This window comes from Temnothorax americanus, unplaced genomic scaffold (genome assembly GCF_048541705.1).
Source record: "Temnothorax americanus isolate GAGA-0224 unplaced genomic scaffold, ASM4854170v1 Scaffold54, whole genome shotgun sequence".
In the NCBI taxonomy this organism is placed as follows: Eukaryota; Metazoa; Arthropoda; class Insecta; order Hymenoptera; family Formicidae; genus Temnothorax; species Temnothorax americanus.
The window spans coordinates 709,488-730,018 of record NW_027509696.1 but is presented as its reverse complement, the minus strand read 5'-3'; the positions used below and the strand labels follow the sequence as shown (position 1 = coordinate 730,018).

The 20,531-nt window shown below is 38.8% G+C and overlaps 2 protein-coding genes across 8 annotated transcripts in view; one reads left to right on the top strand and one right to left on the bottom strand.

Annotated features, from left to right (window-relative positions):
• LOC143904600 (zwei Ig domain protein zig-8) overlaps positions 1-1,589 on the bottom strand; it is a 177,406-nt gene extending 175,817 nt beyond the window's left edge. Inside the window, exons 1-2 of the mRNA XM_077419413.1 lie at positions 1,131-1,589; positions 780-821 (exon numbers count right to left, since the gene is read on the bottom strand). The gene's annotated coding sequence lies outside the window, so the exon portion shown is untranslated. The remainder of the gene's footprint in view (positions 1-779; positions 822-1,130) is intronic.
• The window catches only part of LOC143904599 (zwei Ig domain protein zig-8-like), a 57,312-nt gene that overhangs the window by 10,986 nt on the left and 25,795 nt on the right, over positions 1-20,531 (top strand). The window contains exons 1-2 of one of the 7 annotated variants that reach the window (XM_077419409.1): positions 4,810-4,953; positions 5,178-5,460. The exons of 5 other annotated variants lie outside the window; for them this stretch is intronic. In XM_077419409.1, coding sequence (XP_077275535.1) covers positions 5,433-5,460 — 28 coding nt within the window. In that variant the 5' untranslated portion in view covers positions 4,810-4,953; positions 5,178-5,432. Of the gene's footprint in view, positions 1-4,809; positions 4,954-5,177; positions 5,461-20,531 lie in introns of those variants that run through there. One more of the 7 variants, XM_077419410.1, reaches the window with a different exon arrangement.

Here is a 20,531-nt window from a genome sequence, read left to right as displayed (position 1 = left end):
CGAAATTAATCAATAATAAAATAAACAATGTTTCAAGTTAATAAATATGAATGGACAAGCTATGATAAATTAAAACCAAATCAGTAATAGAAGAGATACAATAATCCCCCCCCCGTTAGTGTATAGTATATAATATATGTATAAATTAATTGTAATGTATAACGTAACAGTAAAATATCTTTTGTCCTTATATCAAATGTATCTTCAAATTTTTTACATAAGCTTATATAATATTTTATTTTGGAAGAATAATAAAAAAATAAGTATCTATATTTTTATTTCTTATATTGAAATGCATATAAAAAAATTTTGTTCTGATCTTCATATTTCGTGAAACGTGACAATACTATTAACGAAAATTAAGCCTTATATATATCATAATAATATCAATATATTTTATAATTGTCATAATTGTTATACTTTCATTTTACTTCGTTCCTTTTTTTCTCATTTCTCGCTATTTGTTTAAACTTTTTACTCAAAAGTTTAACTAATTATAATAAACTTGATATTATAATTTTTTTAAAATTCTTAACACGTCAGATCATTATTTCTCAAATGCATTTCCTGAAAATTCTGTGTACAAAGTATTTCAGAATTAAACATTGGTCTTAATCTGTTCTATAGCTCACCCATTTCATAATAACAAATCTGTGATTTATCATATTTATCTGCAATATCTTTATGCTGTTATCTTTATATTGTCATACATATATGTATATCTGATGAAATTTTCACAGATTCATTACCTTAATAATGTAAAAAATTATTTGACTCACCGACTCGCAGTACGCAACAGCGGAGTTGTAAACTACGTTGAACTGCAACAGAAATATATATTCAAAGCATTAATATTTGAACAAATAATTATTACTACGCAAACTAAACTTTTTATTCATTCTTTAAAAAATATTTCCTTCAAAAAGATTATATATCATTTAAAAAAGTTAAGAGTTCCAAAATTTTCATAAGTATAAACCTTTCATAAAATTTTATAAAAATAAATGCTTTTTTCTCCAATTCCTATCTATAAATTATGTAAATAAACCATTTAAGTATACGCAAATAAGTCTAATCTCGCAAACATAAGTAACGCAATAAAATATTATTATGTAAATAAAATTACTCACCCCATGGTTGCTCCGCCGTCGCCCGATGTCTCCCAGACCTCCTCCTCCTCTCAGATTAAGTCCCACAGTTGCAGTTACACAACACAACACAGCGAAAATACGATCAATTACAATCGCACGATACTTTGGACGGCACTTCCGACATTAACTGTTTATGCGACGGACAATCCCGCGATATTTTAACGGCACTTCCGACATTAACCGTACGCGATGCGCAATCCGGCGATGCACGCACAATTTAATAAACGATATTATTAATTAATAAACCATATCGATGTATCATGACTTTCTATTATTTGATTCAGGCGATATGTGCGTTACTCTGAACCATCGAATCTCGCGGAAATAGTAGTGGACCACTTAATACCTAAACTGGAAAATTCCGAGCGCGATATTTTATTCAAATCGTAGCAATGATAAGGAAATAATGGAGCGACACGCGGCACATATTGTCTGGTCGAGCGTCGGCATATATATATGTGAATGGTTACGCAGCGATCTTGTATAAACAATGGCGCGCTGTACGCAAAACAAATATCAAAGCCGCGCAAGCCTCCAACCGAATTCTCAATTCCTCGAAATACATATAGCGCGTGCTTTAAAATAAATATGCGCAAATTTTTACGAATCGTCAATTTTGAACGTTGCTTTTCAAGCAAGAGTATGACCGATTACAATCGCGTGATACTTCGAACGGCACTCCCGACGTTAATCGTATTACGCGGCGCGCAATCCTACCCCAACTATACGCGAAATTAAATAAACTACACCGTTAAATAAACCGCCTCGATAAAATCGTGGCTTATTCTATTTATTTGATCCGGCGATACACACACACACGGGTATCACTCGACACTTGTCGATTCGGGAATGCTAATAGACAAATTATACTTAAATTGGACATTTCCGAGCGCGATATACATCCGATTCCTAACGAGGATAAGGAAATTGGTTGTCGGAGCATCGAATACGCGGGAGCGGGTCGTGGTATGTACGTGTTCGATCGAGCGTCAACATGCGAATGGGAACACGTCGAGCTTACACAAAACAATAGCGCGCCGCGCACGCAATAACAAATAGAGCCGCCGCGCGAGTATCCAACCGAATTCTTTTACTTCCTGAAAATATCTAGCGCGCGTGCTTTAAAATAAATTCGTGGAAACTTTCACGAATCGTTTACTTTTAAACGATCTATACGTCACAGCATTCCATCGCTCGAGTTATACAATCCGATAAAGATTCTATATTATTTCGCGCTCTTAATATGAAAACATTTTTGACAAATATTACAACGCAATGGAAAATTCGAAGCGCGATACGAAAAGTAAAATAGAAGCGACAAAAGAGAGATAAACTATTACTCGGGGAATAACTTTCGTATAGCGAAACTTTATATCGTTTGTAACTCCCGTTTTCTTTCTCTATTTACCTAACGATTCTTATTTTAAATAAATCGCGCAAGACTAACCTGTGCAGACGAGTAGGTAATATCGCTGCGAGATACGTTTGCGAATTAACGAGATGATCGATCGCGCGAACAAATAATATATCGTAAGATCCACTTTAACAAAAGATTGACTCGAATGTCAGGAAAGTCGCGGTGGCGGAGGATTCCTTAAAAGAATTCTTCTCGCGAAATTCAGTGTGTGATATTTAAATTGTAGATCGACAAAACGCGAGATACACAGAGTCTGATCGGCTCGCGCGACGTTCTCCCGTTCGTTCCGGGAGGCAAAATTCTTTATATGGCGTTTCATCGTACTCGCGATTTCACGACTCGCGACGAACTTCTCGTCGAAGAACGATTACTCCGAACATCGCCGTCTCGACCAAATCGACGGACATCGCGTCTCAGTGACAACAAGTGTCCGCGAAAAGGCAAAGTGCCTTTATCAACGATCGACGATCAATTCGACTCCAAAACGCGAGCACACCGACGCAACGTTTCCGAAACACGTCACGAGTGGGGATAGGGGTGACGAGTGACGAGGCACAGCGCGTCCTAATCATCCTACCCCCACTCCTACTCTGTCCCCACCTGCGCGAGTCGCGCCGAGAAGCCGCGCGGCGGCGGCGGCCGGCGGCTCTATTTATTCATTTGAATTCATTTCCCATCGACATGCGAATCGTGACACAGCGATCTTGTATAAACACTAAGGGTGCCGTACGCAGTAACAAATATCAGAGCCGCGAAAATCCAATGTTTACTCTTCCCGAAAGTATCTAGCGCGCGCTTTAAAGGGCCATCTACAATGAGTCGCGGTCGCAAGAGTCGTAAGAAATTGACCAATCACAGTCCATTATTCTCCTTGCGGTCGAAGAATAATGAACTGGTGATTGGTCAATTTCTTACGACTCTTGCGACCGCGACTCATTGTAAATGGCCCTTAAGATTTTGTATGAATCATTTTCACGAATCGTTATTTTTAACCGTTACTTTTAAACGATCTATATGTATATACACATCACAGCATTCTATATTGAATTATTCAATGCGATAAATTCTATATTATATCGCGCTCGTAATATGAACGGATTAGGCAAATTACAGTGGGGAATTTGAAGCGCGATATGAGAAATAGTACAATAGAAGCGCCGCTAAAGAGATAATTACTGTTCGATGAGAATATCGTAGCGAAATTATAATTCGCAATTCTTGTTTTCTTTATCTATTGTTACCTAACGGTTCTTATTTTAACTACATCGCGCGCAAGATACCTGTAGATGTGTAGTTATCGCTTCGATCTAACATTTGCGAATTAATAAACACGCGAGGATGATCGATCGCGTAGGCTAATAATATCGTAAGAATCACGAGATATCCAATTAAATGTAGAATTGTGAATCTCGGTGGCGGAGGATTCCTTAAAAGAATTCTTCCTACGAAATTCAATGTGTAATTACTTGATTGTGGAACGTGAAAATGAGATGCAGAGTCCGAATCGGCTCGCAATACGTTCTCATCCGTTCGAGGAAAAAATTCTTTATGACGTTTCGCATCGGCCACGGTAACTCGCAATTTCACGATTCGCGACGAGCTCCTCTTTCAAGAACGATTATACTCCGAATACCGCCGTCTTAATCAGATTGACGCGACGCGACGCGACGGATATACCGGTGCCACTAACGACAAGTGCTCGCGAAAAGGCAAAGTGTCAATCAACGATCGATCCCAAAGCGCAAATACCTGATAACAGCTTTGAAACACATCGCCTGATCGCCAGTGATCGCCATTACGCGATAGACGATAGACGTAGACGCCGAGAGTGCCGAAACGCGACAAAAAGTCGGAGCGATTATCGGGAGGGGAGGGGTGTGAGGCATTACTGCCAACCGAAGCGAAACGAACATATTGAAATCGGCCGTTCCGTTCTCAGCCAATCAACGCGCGGCAGGAGACATCTTGCGACTTGCGATACCTATTATTACCTACTTAATCCCCGCGACCCCCCGCGTTGCCCGCACGCTGGCGCTGGTCGTTGGACGTCGTGCGTAGCTTGTCATGTCACAGTGGCGTTTCTGGCCGCAGGGGGAAGTGATCCGCGATCCGCGCAGTTCCTTGGGCCTAAACAAACCCACGGCATTAACCCGAGTTCCCGACACCGCGGACATACACACACAACTACGCATACTCGCGTCAGTGCAATTGAAAAAAGACACGCCTCACGGCTCATACTCGCGTCAGTGCAATTGAAAAAAGACACGCCTCACGGCTCAAATTCGACAAGTGGTTCGTCCTGGCCGTTTTCGGAGCAGTACTGCTTGAAGGCCAATCACAGAAGAAGAAGAAGAAGAAGAAGAAGACACAGTGGCGTTTCGAGAGGTAATGACGCGCACGCAAGAGACGATATACGGAGCGGCTCGCGTCGGGCTTGATTCTTGAATCTTGAAATCATTCGCAAGAGCAGCGTATACGCGCAAATGTTGTTTCTACAGAAAAGTTGCAAGAGTCGATTGGCTGTCGCATATAGCTTTTAACCGATCAACTTGCAACGTTTCTGTAAAAGCAAAATTTTTTCATACGTTTCTCTTGCGAATGAAATCAAGAATCGAGGCCCGTCTACGTGCGACGTGCGAATGACGAAATATTGTGACCTCGCGCTACAACGCGCCTGTGTTGACCGTGCAAGAAACGACGAGATGCGACGAGAAACATCGAGACGCGCGCGGTGGACGAGTTCTTGCTTCTTCAAAATATTTTATGTGCTGTGAAATAAACTGGTCTGCTCGGAGTCTCGCCGCGCGAATAATAACGAGGGGATCGCCGTAAAACGGAACGCTGTACACGGCAGAAAAAACGAAATGCCGTCCGCTCTATGGTATGTAAAAAGTATGTGTTATGGAATAAATGCGTTACGTGTGACGTATGCCATATGTATTTTCGCACACATGCACACGATAAAATAATATACGATACTGTTATTCGAGTTTCCCTGCGACCACAATGGATATTTCCATATCCCGCGATTAGCGTAATCTACCAAATTAATTAAAATTGAAAATCGTAACACGAGGTTATAATTGACTTTGTCGAATGAGCTATCGCACCTCGTTTTATCGACTCGTCAGCGTCGTCTAAGATTACAATTAATTCCGTTCGAGTGTGGATTTTTTCTTTAGAAACACGAATTTGACCGTAACAGTTCAAATATGTTGTTAATCGGCTTGTAAAGTTTTTTGCTATAATATTAGGGGTTGAGAATATAAATGAAAATCAAATCTCGAATAAAAAAGCTAATCAAATAATTATCCAGGATCCCCTATGCAGCGTACGGTAGATGAGTACTGACGTTCTTAATTAGTACTTTGTAGTACTGTGTTATGGTGCAGAAATGTGCCGACAATATCTATTAGAGACGCTAAAAGGGAAATGTAGGTGCACATTTTGTTGCGTCCGACGAAGAACCACTCCATTCATTTACCTTTCTGATGAGGAAAGGATCGCGAAGGAACTTCCTCCCTTCCTCTTCTAGCTCCCTCCCGACCCTTTCCTCTCACCATGCCTCCCGGCCTCTGTCCCTGCATGCTATTCCGTTTAATTAAATCGGGGCTCCTTTGAGAGTCTTAAGCACAACGTTTCCAGTTTTACCTCGAACCATTTGCTTCTGTTATTTAGTGTCCTAGTTCTTTGACGACGCCGGGTTCGCTGTACGAACCCAGATTACAGCCCTCACTATTTTAAAAACGAATACCATTATAATGACATATTTTGAAATGACATAATTATATATATAATTTGCAGCCTATATAAAAACAGTAGGCCATAATCAGACTCCGTCGATTAAAAATCTGGTTTTTTTTATTATCGTCGAAGATGAGAAAAAATAAAGTGCATAATATTTGAATATAATTGACAATTTAAAGACTATAAGAATTACGATTTTTATGATCTTATATTTTTTTACGTTTTATATTACTATCTTTTTGCGTTTTATATTATTATATTTTCATATAAAGATATAGATATAAAAGATGAGGAAAATTCACTTATATACTCTGATTCGTGATAATTATTATTACTCTTGTTGTGATTGAATGAATACTAGCCGTCGTAACTATATTGTCATTTTATAAAAAAAAAAAAATATTGCCATTTTATTTTATTGTCATTTTATTATCTAATGAATAATCGTTGCTCACTTGCGACTTGTCGATCGTTTTTATTGTGGACGATGACTTTGCTCGAAAACACTTATGTCCTTTCTTCTTTCAACAATTATCTCATTACTTTCAATATACATGCGCGGATCGGTCGATATTTACGTCGATTATGATTTCAGTACATCGCGCTCTATATTAAACGAGATATTATGGATAATATTTTTGGATCAATTTAAGAGTAACGGAAAGCTGTGATATATATTATATATTATATCGGTTGTTTTAATAATTAATTTAAAGGTCATGAAATAGAAATTGTCACTTACTTTGCAGTGCGGTCAATATTTCAAGGTTTAAACAACAATTCGGTTGATGCGTGGTCTTGGAATCTGTTATTTCGATGCACAGCGCGCTATTATTTGTACAAAGTCCCTATATACATATATGCTATATCTCGGCTACTAGTCTATGTGGAGAGAGCTATTTCATATATCGTAGCATTATTATCTTATATAAAACATGAATCCTGTGAATAATTATCACGCGTTTATCCAAGTACTTTGCATGATTTATCCGTTTAAAATAATAATTGTAGAGAAAGAAGCCGGAAATTATAAATTATAGTTCCGCTACGATTATATCTTTAGCGATGCTTTCTATTGTACTATTTCTCATATCGCGCTTCAGATTTTCCATTGTAATTTGCCTAATCTTTTCATATTTAAGAGAGAGAGCGCGGAATAATATAGAATATAGAATTCATTGGATTGTATAATTCAAGTAAAATGAAATGCTGTGATATATAGATCGTATATATAAGTGACGATTCGTGAACACAAATTTATTCTAAAGCACGCACTAGGTATTTTTTCAAGAAATAAGAATTCGGTGGGATATTTACGCGGCTTTAATATTTGTTATTGCGTACAGCGTGCTATTGTTTATACAAGAAAGATCGCTGTGTTACCATTCGCATGCCGAGGCTCGATCTGGATGTGTCACGTGTCGCTCCGTGCATGTAGCCGTGATTCGTCGATACTCCGATAATTACATTAATTACTTTTTTATTATTGTTACGATTTGAATAAAATATCGCGCTCAGAATTTTCCAATTTATGTATAATTAGTCTACTATTATTTCCGAATCGTTTGTTAGAGCAACACACATATCGCTCGATCAAATAATATCAAGTTATATAGTATATATCGATATGGCTTATTAATAATATTTGTTTATTAAATTGTGCGTGTTTTGTGGGCATCGCGTACGATTAATGTTGAGAGTGTTATCAAAATATCGCGGGATTGCGCGTATGGTTAACATCGGAAGTGCCGTCCAATGTATCGTGCGATTATAATTGATCGTATTTTCGCGAGTGTTATATTGTGTGACTGCAACCAAGAAATCTAATGAGAGGAAGAGGCCTGAGATATATCAAACGACAGCGGAGCAGCCATAGGGTGAGCAATATTATTTATATATTATGTATTTGCTTATGTGTGCGATATTAAACGTCCATTTATTTAAATATTTTATATACAATTAAGTAAGATTTAGAAAAAGAGATGTTTCTTTTCATAGTATTCATGAATCAATAGAAAGTTGAAATTTCAATATGCGCGTAGTCTTAAAAAGGAACAGCGACGCAATGGTAACCCGTAACGAAACGCAATTTTTGAAAACTTTATTAATCGACACGACACATAAGACATATCTCATTCGTGTATACGCGTGTGCGAAAAAGCAGCGTCACAATTATTACTTTTTTTTAATCTCTTCCGGCTGTATCGTCGTTGTGACGCGAGAGTTGGAAGTTGCGGGGAAAATGAAAATGGATTGCGCCTTCTTTTTTTGGCACAGGGTAAGCTTCCATTGATTCGAAGGGGTGGTGTTCGAAATGAAAATAGATCGATGAGCAAGACGAATATGCTTCGTTTTATCGATGAGTTCGCCGACTAACATGCACCGCGCGCTGACAATGATGAGTTGGGTATTTCAAAGTACATGGCGGATATCTCGAAAAAAAAAAACGGGAGGATTCCGTTAGAGAGGGTAATTTTCGTCGAACGCTACTATCGCGAGAAACACTCTTTCAGTGGAAGTAGAATTATTTTTTAACTTAACAGAAAAAGGGCGTGCACTGTTTCATAGATACGAAGATCGGTAATCATTCTTACTCTCAATTTCGCACTTATTCTTGTTGATTTTCTCGAAATAGAAAAAAAATAAAAATCGACTACATCTATACAGCATCTACTGCAATTGTACATCTTGTCGGGTACAAAAAGAAGAACAATGGAGTTAAAGGGAATATGAGTAATAATTATAACGCCTTGCATTTATTAACAATTCTTCTTTTGAATGCACTCCAAATTATCGATATGTGATGCATACATGAGATTTATAATACGAAAAATATCGAGGTTTTTAACTGTAGCGTTTAATAATCTTGTGTTCTGCCCTACGAAATTATATTTTTACTGAGAAATGTGTATATTCCATATATAGGACCAAAGTTTAAATCGAATCTATATATAACGAGAGTGCGCTGTTATACGAATTATTTATATATCGTACATAACACAAGACTAATACTTTTTATTAGAGGCGAAGTTTCAATGATCTGTTCGCGTGAATGCGGAACATCCATGATAATGCTATCTTCTAAAAAATTTCTCAGGATACTAAACTAAACAATATAGAGAAAGAAAAAACTCTCTTGAGGGAAAGAAAAAACTCTTACTTCGAATGTACAAAGGGAAGATCGTGATTAAAAGCATGGCAACATCGGTTTCGGAAACTCGACGGGGTTTTTACGTTAAGGCAATTCCGTTTCCATGTACATAAAATGTCGTTAGCATAGATGAGTTCCTCTCCGTGCAGGTGCATTGTTGCGGCGCCGGCATAAAACTGGCGCGGTGGTAACCGGCGCGGCGTGGCGTTCCTCCGGAAAACGTGTTCTGAAAGGTATGCTCTAATGCTTCCATTAAACGAATTCATTGGACAAGTGCACGAGAGCCTCGCTTGGGACCGAGCTCGTTATAACGGCTACCATGCCATGTATAGATCGACGCCTGTCATCGGGATGACAAAAATGCTACTAATACTGCACATCGCGCTCTCAGTATACAACGAAAAAATCCTCTTTCTCTAGGGTTTTTTTCGTTGTCATCTTCATATGTCGCTGTTTTATTCTGATCGATACAGAATATTCTCTCGCTTTTGTAGTATACCGCTGTTAATTACGATCATTAACTCGATAGTTGGGAAAACAGCAATATGCGACGTACGTACAATATGCATATGATTTTCAAATATGTTACGCATAATTGTCTGTGTAATATGCAATTTATGGAGACTTTCTAACAGCGAATATCGCAGCATACGCATAAACAATATCCTTCAAAATATATTTTGATAATATTGGTGTGAATGTGAATCATAAAAATGAAAAATGAAATTCACTTGACGCGTGTTTTATTTTTTAGAAAAGTTCAGTTTTAAGAAGAACCCGCATCCTCATATAATACATATTTCGGAAAAGACATTAATTTTCCATCATGTTCCCTCGGCTTTTGTAAGATTAATATTGGAGCTGTGCCAACGAGTGCAGACAAAATCTCAGAACTGCGATCCAATCTTTTCTATGAATATGCAACTCCTGTGGGAACGCTTTACTAAAACTTTTATAAAATACGGGTCTTGAAAAAGAAGGATAACATTTTTTACATTAAACTACCTTATCTTTCTTTATACATACAAATATACAAATATTATATATATGCATATATACATTATGTTTCAATAAACGATATTCACGCACGGATCGAGTCTGCACACATTACAATTTTTAATATGCATGCGATACAGTGAGGTAGTATTTTTCGTGATATATTTTTGTTAAGGATGAATAATCCGTTGTTTTGATCACGTAAAAACCGCTTGCGATAATATCAGCGAACAAAATTAAATTTCCTTCCGTGAGATGAAAGAAGTAGTATGGGAGTCGTGTCTGTTGCAGCTATTCTCCGAGAATATTGTGGTAACGTCACCGTGGCGCGATAAAGAGATCACGAGGACGCTACTCCATCTCATATTCCCCCTTTACGAGAGTAGAAACGTATATCCTCGCGAAATAACGATTGATGCAGTTTCACTTCACCCCTCATCCTCGACCTTTCTGTCGAATTAACCATCGTCATTCGTAACGGCGGAAGCGGTGAACGATGTAACGATATAGAAAATCATCCTTCCGCGGAAAATAGAACGGCTACATTTCGCAAACGTCTGAAAATGCATGCTTTACGTTTGACTCTCAGAGGCGGTTCCCAGTTTTTTAGCGTAAATCGTAAATCATCGTATACATAAAATAAAATAAAACAACAACGGCAGAATTGTTAATTTTCACTTAACGCATGCGATATATGCAATAAATCAACGATGCTGAAATAATGTTCGTTAAGAAAGTCTGATGATACGATAATTTATTTAATATGAATAGATACAGTGCGTGCGTGCGTGCGTGCGTGCGTGCGTGCGTGCGTGCGTGCGTGCGTGCGTGCGTGCGTGCGTGCGTGCGTGCGTGCGTGCGTGCGTGCGTGCGTGCGTGCGTGCGTGCGTGCGTGCGTGCGTGCGTGCGTGCGTGCGTGCGTGCGTGCGTGCGTGCGTGCGTGCGTGCGTGCGTGCGTGCGTGCGTGCGTGCGTGCGTGCGTGCGTGCGTGCGTGCGTGCGTGCGTGCGTGTGTGTGTGTGTGTGTGTGTATAAAAAAAGAAACAAATTAATATTGAATATATACATATGATATATAGAATAACTTTTAATTAATTTGTAATGTAGAAGAGATAAAATTCGTTTACTGCATTTTTAAGCGACTAATATCTTAATAATAATTATTTATATTAATTGCGTCTAAAATTGTAATTATATTCATGTCTCGTGTATCATTGAAGGTAAAGATTTTAAAGAAAAAAAGTACGCGGCGAGAGTAGATGAGATTTGAATATGACTGTGGGCAAATGAACAAGAGACGTCGCTGTGACGCAAAAGATATTTAAAAATTCTGTAGAAAGAAAGAGAATATGCCAAGTCTGGTCAATAGATCTATAAGTATCAAAGAGGTATATTGTAAAGATCGCCAGGCGTCTCTTTGTTCAAGAATGGAAAAAGCAGGAAAAGTTTTTAATGAGGGGGTGCCCATTTTATTTCTCAGAAATAGTTCCATTTGATGTCTTTAAAAACTCCGGAACTTGATCGCGGCTCTTTGACGCGTTTACAAATGCAAAAATCGAACAATAATATAATAATCGTAATAAAAAGCGAGCCTAATTATTGAGCATCGTACGTTTATTTAAAAGATCCATTTTTGTAAAAATAATTCATGATCTTAATTCACACGTAAAACATAAATTGCTTATAAAAATCAAACGTTTTTTTTCCATCATTTTTTGTGCCATGAGCATTAATTATTATGAAAAGTTTATGTTTAAATAATGGATGGAGAATATATATCTGAATATCTAAATATTTTATTTAAATAAAAATAACGTGTACACGCGCAATCATTTTTATACGAAATGATATACACGCTTAATTGACAATAAAGCAAACGCGTGATAAAATTTGTAAGAAACACGCTTATACTAGACAGCAGACATGTTCATTCAAATTCTATGAAGTGAATTTAATCGCGTCGTTACATCCCATAAATTTTTTTCTGACCTAATTGAATCAGCGGTTGAGAAAATATCTTATTGCCACCCTGACTCTAGGTAATTTTGAGCGTAAGGTATCCCCAAGACGTAAAGGAGGGACCGGGAACAATTTCATATTAATATCAAACCCTTCTCGTCTTCAGAGGCTGTCTCGGCGAGCAATGTCACTTTCACTGTCGGTTTGATTCAATCAGGTGCGGCCCTTTTCTAGATTACCGCTTTAGGCCGTACAAAAAGCCATACCTCCCTCGTTTCAGACACGCTGAACGAGCTCTGGGTCAATAATCTTTGACCAACAAGCTCTCTCTTTCGCTCTCTCATAGAAAGCTACACCTCCTTCTACCTCGTTGAAACCCTCGGCTTTAGGCTACCTCAACACGACGTTTCGGCATTTCAGAAACGTCGTTCATATTTTTCGTAAAGTCTTGTCTACCTTTAACGTGTTTACCTGGCTCAAAGAGTTTTCGATCTAACATCGCGTTACAGAGCTTTACGTTGAATAACACGTGTGACGGTAGACTTGAAAAATGGAGTAAATATCAGTATAATATTGTTCGGTGCGACGAGCTAAAAATTTTACGCAAAGCTCTGTGTAAGCTAAGCGCAATAATGAATTTCATGCTTCAGTGCGATATTATTAAAATGTAGACAAGATATAAAAGAGTTTTCTTAGATATGCAATTTCGTTTGCGCTGTCGTTTGACAAATCGTGCCGCTTAAAAATTCATCTCGCTGCGTTGACAGTAAAAGTCAACCGCGCGACAGAGATTGCAATGTTAGTTCGGAAACACGACAAGCTGTTTGCGCCGTGAGAAATTGTCTGAAATCTTGTTTTATCCAAAACTCCGGTCATTAAACACGTGATAATTCAAGCGGATAATGCACTCGCGCGGCAATACCACCGACTGCAATTCCAGCACGCGTATGTTGGAGCGCCCTTTCGCTACCGCCGCGCCGCGCCGCCTCCGACTCGGCAAGAAGAAGTCACCGGAATAATTCACCAAGCGCTCTCCACCTCGTGAAGTGTAATGTAGAATAATGTTTTACACCATTGCGGCTCACCCACGTGCCGAGTCGAGACGCGGGGATAAAATGAATTTTGCAGCGTAAGGACGTTTCGCGCACTCTTCATCCATCACGCGCCTTTTTGTCCTGCAAAAATAGCGTAACGCCAATACGGCTACGTGAATTATGTGCGGAAACGCGGTGTGTTAACAACGACATAATCAACACAAACAACATTAGCATGTCGCTGACATTTTTTTTGAAAAATAATTTTTCAACCATTTTAAAGCGCTTCATGCGGATCACGCGATTATATAAATGTATAAAAAAACAAAATTTGAAATAACTCAAAAAATATTTTATAGAATTTAACTCTAGCGGAATAATAATAACGTGCGTGCGCGAATAAATTTGTCATCGCTAGTGAAAATTTCAGTAACAATAAAAAAGCCTATTCGAGAAAAAAAATTTCTCAGTTATTTCGCATTCATATTATAAAAGTTAAATGGAAACTGTAATTTGAAATTATATCTTAATCGACTTTTATTGATTATACTTAATATCATAAATTCGTGACAAATGTTCTCAATGTAGCAATATATCATTCTGAGAGCAGAATGTACATATACGTATATATGCAATGGATAATGGCACCGATAAAGACCATGTACCAAGGGGCGAAACGTGAAGCAAATATCGATCAGCGCGCAAGAACACCCGACGATTTTCCACACGCCCGCGACACCGTATATTCTCTTTCTTATGTCTTCGCGTACTTCATCGCTTTTCCATCGATATCGACGCCTTCTTTTTCCTTTTGTCCGTGCTCGTTCCGCATTACGCCCGACCGCGACGTGAGCGAAACTTTCAAAACCGCGTTAACTCTTTCGAGACAATCTACCCAGCGGCGCATTGCGCTCTGCAAGATATTAGGTTACTTTTTTTTTATGTTTGTCGTGAGCTCAAAAAAATGTGCGGGATAAAACTTTTGCGATTTCTACGTTACACAATTTCCTGTATCTACGTATGTTACTGCCATGATGAAGTTATAAAGTTCTGTCGTTAAAACTGTATCGCCTTGTGTCTCTGGAAATGCGTCAAATTTTCTTTCGCTGTTCTCATAAAGTTTCTCATTTTACTCGATAGAAATATACAAGGTACCTCAGATTAATTATGTCATGTTTAATAACCAGATAGAAGCGCATTTACTGCGCGGATATAATAACAAGAGGATAGTGTCTTCTTATTATCGTCACTTTAATACGACATATTAATGACACATGAATATATAATCAATTTTTCTTTAATTAATTTTAACTAAATTTTGTCTAGGTAGTAAATTAATTTCAAACTAATATTATTATAAGGTATTTAATGATATAATGTTTGCATATGATATTGTTTTTAATGATGGAAAAAAGTTGTGAGAAATAAGAATAGCTAATGTTCAAAAATTTTTTTATTCGAGAAAAGTCATATATCTCAAATTGATCGAAGAATCGCATTTAACTATAGGGCATCTTATGTGCACATTCTTACTGTAAATGTTTGAAGTTACGCGAGAGAAATGAAATTATTTTATAACCACCCCGTTCTTCCGGGTGTCTTTTATCATAACTATATCCTATCTCGTCGAGTATTCCCTATATAGTGACTCTGGGCACTGCCCTTTTCCTCGTAGGAACTAGGTTAAATCCAAACGGCCATGCCGCGTTTGGCTGGAATAAAAAAACAAAGAGGCCGAGTAAAAACGCAACGCAATCGGCGCATCTGCATGCTCTATCAGGTCATTGCTTTTTATCTGTTCTGCACGGCGTATTATTTCCTCCTCCGCAAAAAAACGCGCGGAGGATAATATTTCGGACGGTTATCTCGTTCATTGTAAACGAACGAGAAAACATTGCAATATTGTGGATAACGCTATCGTTATTTTGTGCATAACGAAGTGCATAAGTTATTGTATCGATATATTAGGTGATCGTTCGCGCATAAAGTTTTGCGACACGTTTGAGAAAACTGCGAGATAGCAGGAATACGACGCTATATGATATTAATCTATACATAGTCTGATAGCCGGAAATTATTTACTTTGCGACGTTCCTTCTTGATCGCGTTCGAGAAGTCGCGGGAGAGCAACGGAACTGCTGCTTGAAATTTTGCCAAGCGCCACTCACGTCACGTCTCTCGCGATTTCGGGTGTCCTTAACAGCTGGATAAAATTCGCCGGGCCATGTAGAAAAGTTCGCGCGGTGTAAAACGCGGGCCATCAGCCTGCCGTCGGTGTTATTTTTAGCCATGGAGAACCGAACGGTAAGTGCGCGGTTTCGTAAACAGCCGACGCGCTGATGTGCAACCTATTCCGGCACATTTACACGAGACTATTTGCATTTTACTGTTAGTACTGCGGTAGCGGACTGCAGGAAATAGCGAGAAGTTGCGGACGATGTTGGTTGCTTCGGACGTTGTTGCGAGCGAGGACGAAGACGAAGACGACAACGACGAGAAGGAGGGCGGGCGACGATGACGGTGCATTACCGGTGCTTGGTCGATCTCAATATCGCAGTGCTTATATTTGTAGATACTGTAGCAACCATGCAAAAGGACATGCGAATAGAAACGTCTAGATGTGTTCCAATGCTCTGCGACCAAACATCGGACGATATCCCGATGCAAGGATTACGATAATATCCGCGAGGCTCGAATTCGAAAACGGTCGTAGCACGAGGACGAAATTAGATCGCCACTGGCGCTCGACACTGAAAAGAACATATCGATTCTCGATGGTGCTCTGGAGGAACTTTATCGAAACTCTACTGTATTTTGAGAAATCGTGGGAAGAATGGTTGAAATAGCTTCGCTATACTTTATCTTAGGGGTTTTTTTTCTTGCTATTGAAACAAGGTATCCACCAGTATGTCGATAAAAAACAACTTTGAGAAAATAGAGTTTCGTATATTTTTACGTGATTTTCGTCAAACACAACGGATGTTTATAAATTAATCAATTAATTTAAACGAAAAGTAATTTCTATTTGAAGAAGCGTGGAGCGTCTTAGCGCTTTAGAATCAGAAGATATCTAAATGATTTCTTCGATATGTCTTTCGCGCCAATATTACGCATAGCTTCAGCTTGCTGGAAGTCTAATGAAATTCCGCATGGCGGAATGGCATAGTGCAATTTCGCACATTAATTGACAACAGACCGGTCTCTTCGCAATAATGTCACCCCTCATCCATCACTCGAAGATATTCGTGTTACCGATACAAACATTACTTACGAATTAAATGAATAAAAGAACGCGTCGGGAGCTATTGCAAGTTCGCACGTATAGAGCAAGATAATTATATCGCTTGAAATGCGAGTATAATAACCTGTACAACATTGCATATTATTTTACGTCGAACCCGGTCGAGCCATTCTTCGCGAATTCTATGCATAACGTTAACTTAAAAAAAAAAAATACTTGGAAATTTATGACAGAGCACTTTAACAAAAATCCCTCCTCTCGTTTCGGAAATCAAAAATTCTATTATGTTTGTCACGTATGCGGCACTGCGCCATCGCGAGAGTAACTCGGGCGTATTTTACGGAGGAAAAGAGCCGATATTCACCATGTCACTGAGGCAGAAACGCGCGAGACTCGCAAGTGGCATTCGCTTGCGATGCATTCTTCTCGCGCAGTCAGACTTTCGGGCTCGCGGCGAGCCCTAAAATGCACGGGGCGGGCGGAGCGGTGCATCCATCAACCTCGATCGTCGACGTCTGTTTTCACAGAATTTCTGCTGTACTTTTCGAGGTTTTCGACGTATGTACGTACATACGTCCCGGACATTCCCTCGTATCCGTACCTCGAGACCTTCCACGACTTTTCTGTCTATAGCCGCGCTTTTCCCTGCCGACGCAGGAGAAGAGAGAACGTTATTCCCGAGCGGCCCGCCAAGTCGTTCAACGACTTCTTTCAACGACAGTTTCTTCTTTCTCGATAATCTTTCATGATATAGCCCACCAAGTAGTTCACAGATCCTCGCTAGCCGACTGTAATGCAATCCGTTTAAGTTTCAAACAATACTAAAGTAATACTGGTGCTTTAGAACGGTTTCTAAAATGTGTATCTTAAATACCGCATATACGTTATAATAACGAAATCTTCGTCATATTATTTTTTAACCAATTCTTTGAATATTCTAGGCTTAGTCTTTGGCATATTACGTTAAAAGGTCTTACAATAAAGCTGATATAACAACACATGTGTGTGTGTGTGTGTGTGTGATATATGCTGCAATAACTTTATTAATTTCATTTATGTTAATTGTTATTGAAAATAGTAAATCCATGACGTAAGATGTTATTATACCATCCCTCCTATAATTACCATAAGCTTAATAATCTTTTCGTAAACGTCTTGAAAGAATTTCTCTTTTTTCCCAGAATGTCATACTTCATCGCAGAACATTCGATGTATGTTTTGCTAACATCTTCGTAGATGACGTTCTATTGTACCCGAAGCTGCACGTCTCTGACTTCTCCATTTTGCCTTCCGTTTCTTGCTCTTTTTTCCAACCACCTCTATTCTCGCCTCAACCTCTCGTCCCAGTTGTTTGAACAGCGAGAGGTGGATATTATTCCCACGGGATCTTTCCAGTCGTCTTACGACTTCCTCCGAGGGTAGTCTCTTTTTCAAGAACGAAGCGCGTACGAGATATATACTTTTTGCGAAATCTTTTCTGCGATATTTAATACTGTAAATTATATTCACCGAGAATTTAAATGACGTATTAAAAACTTTTTTAAAAATGAAATTAAAAATTTGGAAAATATGTAAAATAAAAATATATAAATTAAAAAACTTTCGCGCATCATATTTTTACCACCCTGGTTCTTAGTTAGCCCGGTTTATATTCGTATAAAAATTTTTAAATTTGAACGTTAAATTTTCACGTATTTATATTTATAAACGACGTGCATATTTTATGTTTAAAGTAAGTTGCTGTTATAACATAAACGTTAATGATTAAAGCAGCACCTGTTTATAATATATTGGAAAAAATAAGCTTTAAAGAGCATATACATTTGCTTATACAAATAACGCATCTAAAACAGATTCAAGCAACAGCTATGAGTAAAAAATATGTAATTAGTAAATATTTCATCCTATTTACACTTACATTTCTCTTGCCTTTCTTTGCTGTATCGCTCAATTTTTTACCTTATTACATTTTCCAGTCGAACGTGCCAAGCATGCTTTAAAGACGAAGCGAATATTATTTCAGCGCTGTGTTAGCCATTATTATGAGAATATTGCTAAGGAAGCTATTTCCCTTTTTGCGAAACATATTACTTCATCACATTTGAGATAATGCATAGAAAGCGGAAGTAGTTCGCTGCAACAAAATTTTACTAATTTTGCTTTACAATATGGAAATTATGCAATGTTAAACGTCATCCTTTCATCTCGACTCGATTATTGTGATCGAAATGCATTGATTGCGACATATTGTTTATATTTATAAGCGTTATACTTACGCATGTATAATTCAAATTAAAAATTTCTCGACTTGTGTCGGTCGATTCGGTTTCGGGCGGACAATGACTTGCCTCGCTCGAATAACGAGGCCGCGCGAATACGTTTCACGACGGAAGAGCCATCATATAGAAGACGTTCTCCATATTCGGCGGCGAGATCGTGTGTTAGATCTCTCTTTCTGGCGGCAGGCGTTTCTCACGAAGCGTTGCAGCCAAAGCGCATCGAGGGGGTTCCAATCCGTGGAGTTGCCAACGCTCGCATAAGATGTAAATAATGTTTCGCCTCCGGTGCATTCCGCATGCATCGAAAATCCGAGAGAAACGAGAGCGCCGCGCGCGCATCTGTCGACCCCGATCGTCAACGTCGCGACCGGCAGCCCGGCACCGATACATCCATTTCCGCGGAATTTTCAACCGCATACCGGCTCGCGCAGGAATTCTCGCGACATATGTCTTCCGACGATTTCCCCCTTTCTCCCTTTCCCTTCCTCCTTTGAGGTACACGCGGAACACCGTTCGGCTTTCCCGACTTCGCTTTATTTTCTCACATGACGATTTTTCTCTTTCATTTCCTTTCTACCGCGCCTCAACCGTTCCGGAGTCCCGGTTGTTTGAACAACGGCGCGAATATTATTCCGCCGATTACGCGCGACTTTTCCGGCTAGAAAAGTCTCTCTGCGATTTTCACCGCAGTTCACCTACCGGCGATATTTCTTCTGCAGATATAGATATATACAGCGTGTATAACGACGAACGACGTTTCCAAACTTTTCAGGGCGAGGTGCTCTCTCGAGTGCCGACGTTTTCATTCGACAGTACTCTTCAGCTTTTTCCAATGAACTATATGATCAAAATTTTCTTCTGTCGCAATAGCGCGGAAGACTTGGCAACGCGAAGAGTCACGTTTCATGGAAATGCACAGAATGCAGATCAATATATAGCGATTTACAAGAATGTATAGTTCGCTTTAAATAACGTCATCAGGGTGCTTCTCTTGCTGAAACTTTAATGTTTCTTTTAACATTTAAATTTTGATAACTGTAATTATCTATTTTTAAAAATATAAAGTGTGATCATTATATAAATATAGGCGAAGAATATATATTATATATATACATATATATAAAATTATTTTTTTATTAAAAAAATTTTAACTTATTTTAACTTATTCTGAGTAAAAAATTTCTGTTTAAAAGACTTTTGCTAGCTGACAGGGGCCATTTGTACAGAAAAGCCATTTTACTTCGAAAGAGTGATATACAAGTGAAAATACCTCTATAGCATCCCGAAATGGCAAGAGGAGTACTAATAATTTAACTGGTTGCTAAACCTCGGCTTTTGCCAGGCAACTTATGGATGGAAGAGGTTAATTTGCGAGTTTCATAGGACCCTCTCTCTCTTGAGGGTTCGCCAAGCTTATTACATCAGTAAATAGCTTAGGTGAGGGTGCCCCGTTCGGCCTCTCTTGTTCAGTTGGGCCTTTCATCTCGCAAAACTCATCTCATTCTCTCCCTCCCTTTTAGTCTACGATCTGAAGGATACAGACCGTTGGAATCGTTA